Here is a 14,326-nt window from a genome sequence, read left to right on the forward strand (position 1 = left end):
TGAATGGTTTGCAGTCAACTATTAACCTAATGGAACCCTGGCGGTTAAGAGCTTGGCTGCTAACTGAAAAGCCAGCAGTTCAAATCTATCAGCCGCTCCTTGAAAACCCTATGGGGCAGTTCTACTGTGTCCTATAGGGTTGCTATGAGTCAGAATTTTCTCGACAGCAACAGGTTTGGTTTTGGTTTTATTAACCTAAAGTTTGGTGGTTTGAACACACCCGATGACAATCTTCCGAAAAGATTACAGCCAAGAAAACCCCATGGAATAGTCCTACTGTGCAACACATGGGATTGCCATGAGTAGGATTCAACTTAACAGCAATAAGTTTCTTAATATTTAAAAAGGTAACTATCATTCATAATACTGTCATAATGGGAACTAAAAAAAAAAAAAAAAAACACCTTGCTGTCGAGTCCATTCTGACTCATAATGACCTTATAGGACAGAGCAGAACTGCCCCATAGTGTTTCCAAGGAGTGGCTGGTGAATTCAAACTGCTGAGCTTTTGATTAGCAGCTGTATCTCTTAACCACCGTGCCACCAGAGCTCCAAAACTAAGTAAGGCACTGATTAAGAATAAACAGAAGACCCTTGATGTGTCTCAGGTACCAGAATACTATATTTTGAATAGCATTACAAATCTGAAACCAAGATCTGGAACTTTTTGTATGAGGTCAACTTTTAAAAATAACAAAATTGGAAATGTTTCTCTGAGCTCCATTATTACACTGATTATAAACTTGTTATTTTTACATTGGGTTAGTATCTTTCAGAGTTAATATCTTGTTCTTAGCTCTTACAGAATGATGGCTACTAAAATTTTTTATTTTCAATTGTGAATTGTCAGGAGTGTTGTAAATCAAGCAGACTAAGTGTCAGGTTTCTAAGGTCTAACCATACTGGTATTGGACTTCATAAGGACTAACAGAATTAAAAAAGGAAACTCCTCTCAGAACCTCCTTTCTACCCCAAAAGTGAAGTTAGAGAGTAGCCAACAGCTATCAGTATCATATTGTATTAGAATTGATCAAGTAAGATCTAAAGAGTATAGTCTTATTTTCTCTTGTAATGTATCCTGTTGCTGACTTGTATGAAATATTTATATCCTTTTACCTTGAAGTTTTGCAGTAAACCCACCTCTGATATATTGCGTATATTTAATATGCATTGCAATACATGCATTCTTTTATACGTATTACCAATTGTCTTAATATGATAGATTATTGCATAAGACACTAGAGAAAGACACTATAGTCACTTGCCTACACTTTCCGTCAGATGTATGCTGATAGTCATATGGTCTAGTGTCCAAAAGTGCCTGGAGGCTATTGTCCCCCTCTTTTCCTCAAAAAGTTATGCCTTCTACCAGGTCAAAATGAAGAGAGAGGCTGAGATGCTAAAGTTACTTGGTGAGTGGCATAATTTTGAGGTTATACCCAAAGGAACTGGAGAAATTCTAGACCAAAATGGGAATGTAGCTAGGAACTAGAAGAAGTCCCTAAAATATGGATCAGCCTCAAACAGACTAGGATTTCTGTAGTTAGCAGAATGAGCTACTGTTTCTGCATTTGTAACTTGCATATCTAGGAGACTAGGAAACCTACTACAATAATGACCATATAAGCACAAACTACATAATATTTATGCAAAATCACAAAAGTTTTTAGAAGGATTTTCAGTGAGTATGCATATAATAACATAACATCATAAGTAGTCATAATGACTGCATGAGAGTTTTCTATATAGAATTGCTCTTTAAAATGTGCTAAAGAGGCTTGAATGGAATTGCATTAAAATATGTTGGTTATTATAAAAATGCTTTACATCTAAAAGCCTAAAACCTTGCTGGGTTTGATATTGTGCAGGCTGTGTGTGTTTGAACAGTAGACTGTATTTACAAGTGCTGCTTTGTCCAATTCGTGATTTTTTCCAAATCCCCATATCCTTATTATTAAGTATAAGCATTAACCTAAAGGTTGGTGGTTTGAACACAAACTAAAAGATCTGCATTTAAATGACTTAGAGATCACAGGGCTTACATCTTGAAAAGGTAGGAAATTTGGATTCAGAATGAAATTTCAGTTCTTCATTTTCATTCTTAAAAGAGTTTAATAGTTGATAATTGCTTAGAGTGACCATTTTAGAAGACAGCAGAAAAAGAATATATAGATGTGGGAATTAATAATAAAATTAGCATTTATATAGCATCTTTCATTAGTAGATTCTCAAATCACCTTAAAATATGAATTAATTAATCTTCACAACACCTCTGTGCAATGGATAAGCTGTTAAAATCTTTGAAGTAAAGTCATTTCTTCAAGGTTACAGAGCAAGTGCAGAAAGTCCTTATTGTATAGATGCATATAACCAACAGACTTCAGGGGTGGGTCTATGGCCCATGAAGGCAAAGGCAGTGGTACAGTTTTCTCTTTGGGCAGAGTGCCACATTGTCAAGTGGAGCTGTCAACTCTGCTAGAGTGTATCTGTAGATCCAAGCAGTGTGGAAAGTGATATTTTGACAATAGTTGAGGAGAAACAGAAAGAAGACTGGAGATCTGCGTGAAGAATTAGGATCAGCAGTGGCCAGGAGATATCTTATGTCTTTGAAAATAGTGGGAAGATGAAAATGAGTGAAGATGTTGTGGACATGAAGCCTAAGCGATAGAACAATTTGAGTCTTCTCCCACCTTGAGTGGGAAGGGAAGCTAGAGCCACAGGAGCATCCAGTCTGGGAAGCTGGGCCAGGAGAGGACCGCCAGGTGCCCCATGATCTTTTCAAGGATAGAATATAAAGATTCCTATTGATTCAGGAAGTTGCCTCCAGAGGTGTGGGCTTTCACAAAGTGAAGATGGGAAGTGAAGAGGGAAGACAGAGAAGAGAGTAAGTTACTGGTTGTAGCATGTTGTTAGTTGCTCTTGAGTAGAATGCATTATTCCTGAGGGAGAATGCAGGTAAAAAAAAAAAAAAAAAAAAGAGCTAAAGAAATTAAAAAGTAAAAAGGAAGCCAAAAAGACTTGTTGAGTGAGTGAGTGGGTAGAAGTGTGTATTCAAATAAGCAGGTGGCTAAAAAGAAAGAGGGAGGCTCCCCAACCCTGTAGGCAATGCCAGCAGAAAAGGCTCAGTCACCAGAGGAGTTTGTTCAGTTAACTCTCAATTATTGGGTGTAAAAAGTTGAATAAATTCATGAAGTGTCTTGGCATAAAAGCATATCCAGATTTTCTCCCTGCCTAACATCTTTGTTTCTTTCCTATAACATGCTATCTTCCAAACTGTAGCCATTCCCAGAATGGACTTGTTAAGCAGTTCTGAAATTTTTAGATTCAGAGTTTCCATATTTGTGGAATAATTGCAGCATTAATATGGTAGAGTTTTTCACAACAATGGCTCCAACCCCAGATATCTTCTGTTTTGCTTAAAGTGAAGCACTTAATTCACCTTCAATTAATGAGCAAAATGAGTTGAGTGCATGGCATGTGTATAAAAAAAATAGAGAGCAAAAAACACTATGGAGCAAGAGACAAAAATAGGTGTCATACCTCTCAAGCCCTTGAGGACTGTGAAATCTAGTTTAAATCTTGAATTATGGTTTTATATATGTATATATTCATTCAGTCAGTCATCTGTTTATTTTAAAATTTGTGGTTTGATTGGAAAATGACTGATATTATAGGAGGATATTTTAGTTATTTGTTTTAGATCACTGAAATACTGGTAGCTTGTAGCCATTAGATCTAAATAGTGAGAAGTTTCTCACAGAGAAATCTTCCTAATGTCATGGACTTGTCGGACACATGATCCAGAGTTTTTGTATCAATCAGTGTTCAGCCAGCAGTAACCACTGGTGGGAGATTGGAAAATGGGAAAAAAGAGAAACCAGGATGTTTGTCCCCCTCCCTTTGGGCAGCATCTTGGGCAATACTTGTGTCTCTTTAGCTGCAAATCCTACTGAATTTCTAGTTTCTGTCAGGTGCCCCAGACCCTGGGCTTAGGTCACCCTGTCAGCTCCCTTTGTCCCCACAGTTTGTCAGGGATCAGAATAGTGGTTTACTCTCCTGCAAATTCCTGAGTTACTTGAAGGTCCCTCATGTGGCTTTTTAGCTCCTCTATCCCTGGAATTATGTTTTTTTGGGGTTATCACTGGAATTATAAAATAGTTTGCTCAAATATAAACACATTAAAGTGCATTCCATTATTCTCCCCACAAGTCTTGCTTTATATTTTATCTTTAATTAAAAACAAACATGTTATTAGCTGATGAGAGTTAGACACTAGCTTGCAAATTTATTTTTATCAAAAACAGAAGCTTTTGTTTCTCTTGCTTTTCTGATCATTTTGGTGTAAACTTACGTATATATCTCTTTATATATCTCGAAACATGCTCAGGTAAGTCTCTCTCAATTTGTAAATGGTGGAAAGGGGCACCAATTCTAGGATAAATTTTTATGTGCCAATTCTCCTCCAAACATGAATTATAGAGCTCTCAGAGTAATGGTTCTTAAAAGTAGAACATTTTAGCTGTAATGTCACATCACAAGTGCCTCCCATATGGCTGTTATGAGGATGAAATTGGATAATATATGTGAAAGCCCTTTGAAAATAGTAAGGAGCACTTCAGATGTGAGGTTGTGTTATTATTTCATTATCGTTATCCCTTGAATTTCTACGAAGAAGCTTGAATGCTGCACCAAATCAATATTCAAGATGTAAGACAAAATGTTATGGCCTTACTTGGGAACTGGAAAACTTTGTCACTGACAGAAAGCATTCTATGGACTGACCATTGTACAAAAACAACCTTTTCTTTTTTACGTTTTTTCTCATGTAGTTCTCATGAAATGAAGGCTTGCCCTTCTTTACTGTTTTGTTTTTGCTCCTAGGTTAGGGAATTCTGTCTTTTATGCAGGCGTACAAACAAAATTAGCTCAAAGGAAAGTCATTTTAAAAACTTGATTTATCTCAGCTTTCATTTCCACAGATATTTTGGATGGATTTAGTATCAAAGCTTTTTCTTCTTGGTAGGCTTTTTGCTCACCCTGTAATAAAAACTTTTAATGGCAGATATATTGCCATTCATTAGTCAGTAGAATTTACTTCCTTGCTGTGAATCTTCTAGCGCCTTGCGCTGCTTAATTTGCAGTGACAAAAACAATGAAGTATTCCCTTTGAGAAATTATTCATTATTCTACAAGACATAGATATGAAGAGAAGTCGATATGCACACACTTGCTAATAAGTCTTTCTCTGAGTAGCCTATACCATTGTGCATTTTCTTACTCTTAAATCATTGTAAAGAATTTCTGCCTTCTATTAGTGATAAGCCTGCATTCTTGTAAATTGTTTTGAACTTCTTGGCTGCCAATTGATCCACTCAGAATGGTTTTCTTTGTGTATCTCATCCACCTGATTATTCAAGTTCTCACAGTGATCTGTAAAAACAAACAAAAAACCACCACCAACAAATTCTTTTGGATTTGTTTTGACTGCCATACTGCAACTAATTCAATCATTCATCAGTGATTTTGTGTATGTCTGCTATTATGCCAGGCCTTCTGCTAGATGCCAGCAATACAAAAGTAAGCAAGACAAGCCTGGAATCTGCCCCTCTGAGAATAGACTATGGGAGGGATAGATGATTAACAATTTAAAACAATGTGCTGTGATGGTTAATAAGCATGGGAGGTGAGGCAGGGACTTCTTTAGGTAAGGTGGTCTGGGAAGTCTTTTGAAGTGATGTATAGACTAAGAACTAAAAGTTGAGAAGGAACATGACCAGAGAGGAGCTGGGGGTGAGAGAATGTTCCACACAAAGGAAACTAGAAGTGCAGAGGCCCTGCAAGTGCAGTGGCCCTGAGACCTTGAGGAAAGAGCTTGGCATCTGCTCATAAGACCATTTTAAGGAGAACTCCTTAAAATGAATTTGGAATAAGAATAAGAGGGCAGATTACACAGGACTTGTAGAAATGGAAGCAAAAGAAGGCTTTTAAGTAAAAGATTGCTACAATCATCCATCCATCCATCCATCCATCCATCCATCCATCCATCCATCCCTACGTGGTTTGAAAGAGAAAAGATTAGGGACCAGTGGTAGTGGGAGAGAGGGTAGGACAGAAGAACCATTGGGAGGCTCCTGAAGTAATCCAGATAAGAGATGAGAGTCTCTTTGATCATAGACGTAAAAGCGGAGATGGAGAAGAGTGGAAGGATCAAGATGTATTTTGGAGGGAACAGAGCACTTGCTGGTGGATTTGATGTGCAGGGAGGGAGAGGGAGATACGAAGGGTGACTTCTAAGTCTCTGGCTTGACCAACTAGATATCCAGAATTTTCTGTGATGGGAAAGATATGAGGAAGAAAAGGATGATTGGAACATAAAGATGGTATTTAAAACCACAGGAATTAGTTATGTCGAGGAGAGATCTCGAGAAAGAAGAAAACTCAGGCACTCAACATTTAGAAGTTAGGGAGATGAGAAAGAGCCAGCGAAGACTTGAAAAGGAATCACAGCAAAATGAAAAGAAAGCCAGGGAAGTGAGACTTAAGGAAAAAAGAAAAAAAGCTAAGAAATAATGAGTGTTAACAGAGAAGTGATTAACTTTCAAAAAAACTTCTGAGAGGCCAATAAAATGAGGACAGGAAACTGACCTTGGAATTTAACTGGATGATGATCACCAGAGACCTTGAAAAAAAATAATTTTAATAGGGTGTTGAGGACAGAATACATGTTGGAGTGAGTTCTAAATAGAAAATTAGGAAGAGGAAACAGCATTGAAAGAAACATCTCCTACTTTGACCAAACTTGATTATTAGTATCAAGTTATTTAGATAAGTAGAAATATACACAGAGTGATTTATATCTTCACAAAATATTTCAACATCACCCTGACTTACTTTAAATTTTCAGATAGTATTTCCGTAGCTGTCAACTTGTTAGAAAAGTTGTTACGACTTGATCATTTTTCATAGTTGATCCTCATTTTTAAACATATAACCATTATTTCTAATGAATGTTATACCCTAAAATAGCACTTGAGAGAGCTCAGAAGGACATTTGAATAAACATGTAAGTCCATCATGGTTTCAACTGGCTTTGATGGCTTTGAAAGACTCTCCAGGATACTGTATGTGGACCAAGAGTGAAAACATACAAAAACTAAATGGAATCGAACATTCTGGTTCATCACTCACACTACCAAATTCCTCAATGACAGATATTTCTTTAAGTAGACTAGATTTTGCAATGGGAGAGTCACACATGGAGGCAAGGCTTTGAACCTGCTCATTCTGGTTGGCAACCGCTGCTGAGAACTTGCATTTCTAAGAAGTTCCCAGGCAATGCTAATGCTGCTGTTTAGGGACCAATTCTGAGAACCACTAGTTGAGCAATGGTTTTCAAAATTTATTATACATAAGAATCACTTGATGATCTTGATAAAATGTAGATTCTGATTCAGTAATCTGGGGTGGAAATGCAAATTCTCAGCAGAGGTTCGAACTGGCAGCCCTGCATGGAGGTGAAGTCCGGAGCTCTTTGATAGTAGTGTATTATTGCTCAGAAAGTATTCCATATTACAATGTTTAAGTTATTTACTCAATACAAATAATTGTACATTGTCATCAGACTTATCTCTCAAATGAGAGATATCAATACTTTCTGCCTTTCAAAATACAACTAACAAGCTTATCTGTTTGAACCTGCCTTATGCTTAAAAATCATCTAAGTCCCACTGCTGTCAGCCTTGACTGACTGGGTCATTTAATGTTATTCTTGTTGCATTCTAGTAAAAATCAGCAAAATATCACAGGCATGTTAACCAACCAAAAAGCCAAACCCATTGCTGTCGAGTCAATTCCGACTCATAGCAACATAGCAACCCTAAAGGACAGAGTAGAACTGCCCCATAGGGTTCCCAAGGAGCACCTGGTGGATTTGAACTGCTTACCTTTTGGTTAGCAGCCGTAGCTCTTAACCACTATGCCACAGGCATCTTAGCTGTAAAATATTACCACTTGTACCACTGAGCCAATAGCGAGATACAGTGGAGAAAATACTGGGTTTGGAGTCAGAAGACCTGTGTTGAATCTCAGTTGATTTGCTGGTGAAGTGACCATTATTTTAACTCTACTGGCCCTCACTTTTCCTCTTTCACAAACTGGGGATAATAAAATACTTTTCCTGACCATCCCATACAATGGCTAGCATGCTCAAATGTGAAAGCACTTTGAAAACTATAAAAAAATGGGCACACTTAATCGGGATTGTGGGGACCTGATTAACAGTACACATGTTTTTACCTCCCTTGGGCTCTGAAAATCTGCCACATTTTTCTTTCACTCTCCAGTTTTTTTTAGTCTCCCCTCTTTTATTTCCCAGCCCCCCATCTTTGGACTCTTTTGATTCAAATCTGTGTCCTTCATTTGTTCATTCTTTAGCCTAATCCTACAAGGCTGCCATTTCTGCTACACTTTGACATTAGAATTTTAATAGAATTAAATAGAAGAGAGAGTGATCCGTCTTTAGGAATGTATCTATTTTCTTTCCCATATTTCACATCCATACAAGTGACATCTGCTCTCAGAAGCAAAATCTACCACTATGTTCTTCTGGCTTCCCATCTTTTGCTCTTACTCCAAAAATACACAGCTTTTAGTGACACTTACCTGTCAGTATTTCCAGTTCTTAGGCAACACAACACTGAATTCAGAAGTGAACAGGGCAACATATGGCTGTTATGACCTTTGGCAACAGAGAACCAACCCTTTAGTGCCTGAGCAGAGGGCCTCTTTCTTACTCTTTTTCATAAGATTTTGCTATTTACTTTTCAAATGGAACTCAAAGCTCATGATTAATGCTCTATAATAATTGCTTAAAAACAAATGTCTCTGTGTTTGAATTTTGCTGTATTAAGAAAGAATTTTGCTTATTGTATACTTACAGAAATGTCCTGCTGAGTCACAGTGCCAGGAAGGCGAGGCATCCAAGAGCAGAATGGAAACACTGACATTTAGTCTAGCATATTGTAGCAAAGTGTGGTGCGGTGGTTGGAGCCTGATTTTTACACAGCACAGCTAGATAACAATAATGGCAGAGAGATGGAAAAAGGGGCCCGGTTATTATAATGCCTTCCCGTACACCTCTCCTTCTGGGATGTCTCCAGGGCTACACCAGGGCAATGGAGACAAGGAGCAAGGCCAGATTAATGTGCTGGGCTTCCATTTAATAAAGTAGTCTCCCTTTCAGCTCTTTCCTTGATTGTATATGAAGGCTGGATTCTCGGTCTTAAACAGCTCCATCAAAATGAAATTATTTCAGAATTTTACTTAAAAAAAAAGAAAAAATACAACCTTTCTTTTGATATATCACTTTCTGTCCACTGAAGCATGCTTTGGGGAGTCAGTTAATCACAGGGAGGTTCTGGTTTTGTAATGACAACTTTAATTCTAGCTGCGGAAGTTTAACCATGCGTTAGTGCTTTTCTGTCTTTCCTAATGGTCAGCAGTTATAAAAAGGCATCCCACCTATTACAGGTAGGATTCCCTGTTAGGTCATTGAAGATAATATCGTAAGTTTGGGAATGGGAGAAGAGGAAAAACTGAAACAGAAGATGTTTGTCCAAAGCTTTGCATATTCTTTTCCAACTGTCTTAATATTACTTGTGTTTAATATTTATTGAATATCCCTAAACTTCGTCCACACTCTTTCACCAAAAAAAAAAAAAAAAGGAAAAAAAACCCCACAAATGCCAAATTAAAAAAAAAAAAATCTATATTGGAAATTTACTTTGTTCTCTAAAAATATGGAGCTCTCTTTCCGCGTTTACCAGACATGGCCCTTCCTCCCATCTGTTCTAAGAATTCAAAAAAAAAAACATTGTAAAACAGAGTCTAAGAACCACTTGCCTACACTAATGTCAGGGAAACCATATCATCACATGAGATTACATTAATTTCATTTAGTCTCTTTGCTGATCTTATTAGGCCTGCTTCCTAATTATTTTATTAATGCTTGTTTATAACTAGATTTGGGAACTGTTTAACGGAGTTGGAGCCATAAAGGAACATTGAGAGATATTTACATCTACATCTATGCTTTGCTGGAGTGTGGAATATTTGTTCTTTGTTTGACTGAATTAAGATAAATACTTTAGTTGGCAGTGACTAACAATTAGAAGGACTTTCATGTATGGAAAGCTATCAAATGCCAAGAAATTTACAAATGAGAAGGGTATAGAACTTTGGGACGCTTAGGGCTAGTCTGAATTTGGTTGGTTGGTGGGAAGTGTGGAGGAGACTGCGTTATTTTCCTAAAGTTATGACAACTTTAATTCTAGCTGCGGAAGTTTAACCATGCGTTAGTGCTTTTCTGTCTTTTAATCTTCTCTTTCTATTAAGTAGTTTTGCTGTACTATATCTTATGTCTCCTTCAAGATTGAAATTTTGTGTGAATTTTCATGGAAATCAATCCCTATTTCTGGAAAATTAGTGTTAAAAGGTCAAGATGAGAAATACACTGTATTTTTTATGGGCTTCAGCTTCAAAGGAAGCCCTAAATGAAAATGAAATAATGTGAATGGAATATTTTGAAATCATAAAAATGTCCACCTTCTCCCATGTGAAGGAATATGCATGATACAAAGAAGCAGGGTTATCTTTATTGAAAATAATGAAAATGTTTGAATGACTAAACATACCTTTATTGATTTTTCTTCTTCTTTTTATAAAATATATCTAACAGAGAAGAAAATCACGATATTCAGACCTTGACTTTGAGGTAAGTTTCTATGAATTAATTCATAATTTTTATTATTTGAATTCAAAATTAACATAAATTACTTAAACATATTTCTCTGTGCAGCTATATAGGGGTACTATTTTTTTCATTAAATAAGTCAAACTCTTTTTGATTAAATTCTTACTACGTAATTAGCTGTAGACAAGATTTTTAAAGTTCTCGTGGTTTGTTAAACTGAGATTTCCTGGACAAGTAAGGAATCTATTTTACAAATGCTAAGATGAACGAACAATTTATGGTGGGGGTTGAGCTTGGTTGATTCAGTTCATGGAAAAGTGGGAATATCAGTTTCCTGATTTTTCACATTTAAAACAATTATCCCCGTTTGTCATCAGTGACACCTACTAAAGGTAGTGTCTACCTACAGAGAGTTTGTGAGGAAGCTTTGGCTGGTTAACTAGGCTTTCTCTGGTATTTTAGTTCCCTTGCTTCCCAACTCCTATTATTTAGGTTCTCTGTGGTACCTTTAGATTCATTTTTCCAGTACCTAGCATTGGTTCAATGTGCTCCTGTGTTTAGTAAATGCCTTTTCAAAGATATAAACAAGATGAAGATTTTCATTTTCCAATTTACATCAAATTTATATTGATGCTGTAATGTGGATGCTGGAAATGACTGAAATCATACCATTTGAGCAGCTTATGCTAAGCACAAAATTAATGATGTTTGAGTGCCACATAAAATGCAGTTATGCATCTTGGTAATTGGATATGATTCATAGCCTGCTGACATAATTGGATATAATACATAATAAATTTCTCCAGCATCTCCTATTTGTACCTTTGCACTGCTTAGCTGATACTTAGCTCCTGAAATTTTAGGAGCCTTCCAGAGCACGGAAACTCATAATTCAATCATTTCATTTATATAAATGAATGCTGTAACTCAGCAATGGACATAATGTATCAAAAATGAGACTTATTTGTTTTTATTTATTTCAATGGTGGACAACCTGTGGTTTTGTCTTGAACAGGGTTCTGCAAAAATTGGCCTTATTCAGTAATATTTCAGGTTCCAAGATGCAAAATAATGATAAAGAACCTAGCAAATTTTAATACTGATGCAGCTAGATTGTAGCAACCTGGCATGGGATATTTTATTATTTACTAACGTTTTAGCATAAAAATATAAAACTGTGCATTCAAATAGAAAGTATCCAGACATCTTTCCTTTCAGATTATTTAGTGCCTCATAGGTGGCAGGTATTTTATTATCTTTCCTATTAATTCTTCAGGTACAAAAATAGAAGACTATAATGTGTATTTTAGTTGTTTTAAAAGTAGTGAATTATTATGCTCAAAGGAAAGGAGGTAGGAATTAACCCACTAAGCATCAGGGGCAAAAGATGGTAAAAATCTGGATCTAAAATTAAGCCTCTGTGCAACCAACCAAAGTTATGTAATCATAAGCTCTGTAAAGCATTCTAATCACACTGCATCATTTAAAGCATTAGAAAAACTTTTTTTTTCTTTCATATGTTCTCTATGGCAACTGGTGGCAAGACTCCTTAAGCTGATACTTCTTCCTGTGCTTCACATTTTGCACATACAGCCATGGTATTTTCAAAACATTTTCTGGTGATGAGAGGAAGTTGCAACACAAGAACCCTGGACATTTTCTCTAGCTCTTTAATTACCATAATTTTTTTTTAATTACCATAGTTATTGTGTGATCGCTAAAGATGTCAAAGTCTGGGGATGGAGGGGAGGACTTTGAGGTATTACGTTTTTCTGCATAAACAGTTTGGTGCTACTTCTCTTAGTCTCATGTACAATTGCAGTTATGTGGCAGCTATTTCATAGCTTGTGTCCAGAAAAATTATTGCCAGATTTTAACACTGATGAATTTTAATACAATCTATTAGTACTTTTGGAGAAGGACATCATGTGTGGTAAAGTAGAAGGTCAGGGATAAAGAGGAACGCCCTCAATGAGGTGGATTGACACAGTGGCTGCAACTACAGGCTCCAGCATTACAAAAATTGTGAGCATGGCACAGGACAGGGCAGTGTTTCATTCTGTTGTACACAGGGTTGCTGTGAGTCGGAACCGACTCAGTGGCACCTAACAACAACATTAGTGCTTTGTGGATAGTCCATGAGGAAGAGTCTGCTGTCTCCCTTTTAATTCATGCTGGATTGATTAAGCCTGTTTATATAGCAAATTTGACCCCCCTCACACACACACATACACTCACACATTTTAATACATAATGGCCAACTTAGGCATTTTGCCAATGACAACCTTTGCCTCCTGGACTCCTGAAAAGAGGAGTTCTTCCCTTCAGGCTGTAGGTATTGGACAGTCTCCAGAGTCTATACATGATAGTAACTTTCAGTCAATTCATAGATCCATAAAAACTTTGTGATTAGCTAATGTTACACCTAGGGAAAAGCCTATTTCATGTAGCCAATCTCAGGACAGCACTGCATTCTTGGAGCAAATAAACAGTTGGCTAGTCATAAAATGATGAAACACCAATTTTTGCTTTCTGGAAAATTTTTAAAAAATACTGTAGTGATATTTAATATTCTTGACCAAACTCTTTATTCAATTTGTATTTCCAGTGCCAAACAGAATATACATAGTAAGCACTCATTAAGTTTCTACTGAATGATAAAATACATTGAATTACATATAATCCAGTTTACTTTAATAAAGGCAGCTGGGTTGTAAAAATGGTTAAGCACTTGACTACTAGCCAAAAAGGTAGATGTTCGAACCCACCCAGAGGCACCATGAAAGATAGGCCTGGTGATCTGCTTCTGAAAGGTCACAGCGTTGAAAACCCTATGGAGCAGTTCTACTCTGTACACATGGGGTTGCCATGAATCGGAATCAACTTGACGGCAACTAACAACAACAGTTTTAACAAAGCTGTTGAATACTATACTATATCCTAGTATAAAAATGGACAATTCTAGAGGTGGCACTTCAAAGATAACCATGATGGACTTCAGAGATATCCATGTCAAATATAACTCAAGGAGGTGGAAATGGCAGGTAGAAATTCCAGGAGGAGGGAAAGGCGTTGGAGGTTGGCTAATGGATGACATGCTCAAGAAACAAGACACCACACACCAGTTGCCATCGAGTTGATTTTGACTCATGGTGACCCCATGTGCTCTATAAGGTTTTCAGTGACTGATTTTTCAAAAATAGATCGTCAGATCTTTCTTCCAATGTGCCTCTGGGTGGACTCAAACTGCCAACCCTTCGGTTAGCAGCCAAGCACATTAACAAGAAGCAAGTCAAAATTCACTGAAATATAGGGTGTATGGAAAAAAAGAACAGCTAGAGAAGAGATAGACCTCCAGAGGGAGGAGTTGTTGCCTAGTTTGCTACTAACAGCTGCTAAGACTTTTTTGTTTTCTTCTGTTTTTTAGTGAGGAATTATGTACTCTGATCTGAGCTTTAAAAAAAAATGAATCTGGTATGACTGGAAATGATGGGTTCTAACAGGGTGAAAAGAGAAGTTGAAATACCAATTAAAAACCAAACCGGTTGCCGTCCAGTCAATTCTGACTCGTAGTGA

At 36.9% G+C, this 14,326-nt stretch overlaps 1 protein-coding gene across 8 annotated transcripts in view; it reads left to right on the forward strand.

Moving 5' to 3' along the window:
• ADGRB3 (adhesion G protein-coupled receptor B3) overlaps positions 1 to 14,326 on the forward strand; it is a 792,372-nt gene that overhangs the window by 762,891 nt on the left and 15,155 nt on the right. For 7 of the 8 annotated variants that reach the window (XM_049895042.1, XM_049895022.1, XM_049895034.1 and 4 more), the window contains one exon: positions 10,736 to 10,771. The exons of the other annotated variant lie outside the window; for it this stretch is intronic. In XM_049895042.1, coding sequence (XP_049750999.1) covers positions 10,736 to 10,771 — 36 coding nt within the window. The remainder of the gene's footprint in view (positions 1 to 10,735; positions 10,772 to 14,326) is intronic. 8 annotated transcript variants of the gene reach the window in all.

Source organism: Elephas maximus, chromosome 1 (genome assembly GCF_024166365.1).
Source record: "Elephas maximus indicus isolate mEleMax1 chromosome 1, mEleMax1 primary haplotype, whole genome shotgun sequence".
NCBI lineage: Eukaryota > Metazoa > Chordata > Mammalia > Proboscidea > Elephantidae > Elephas > Elephas maximus.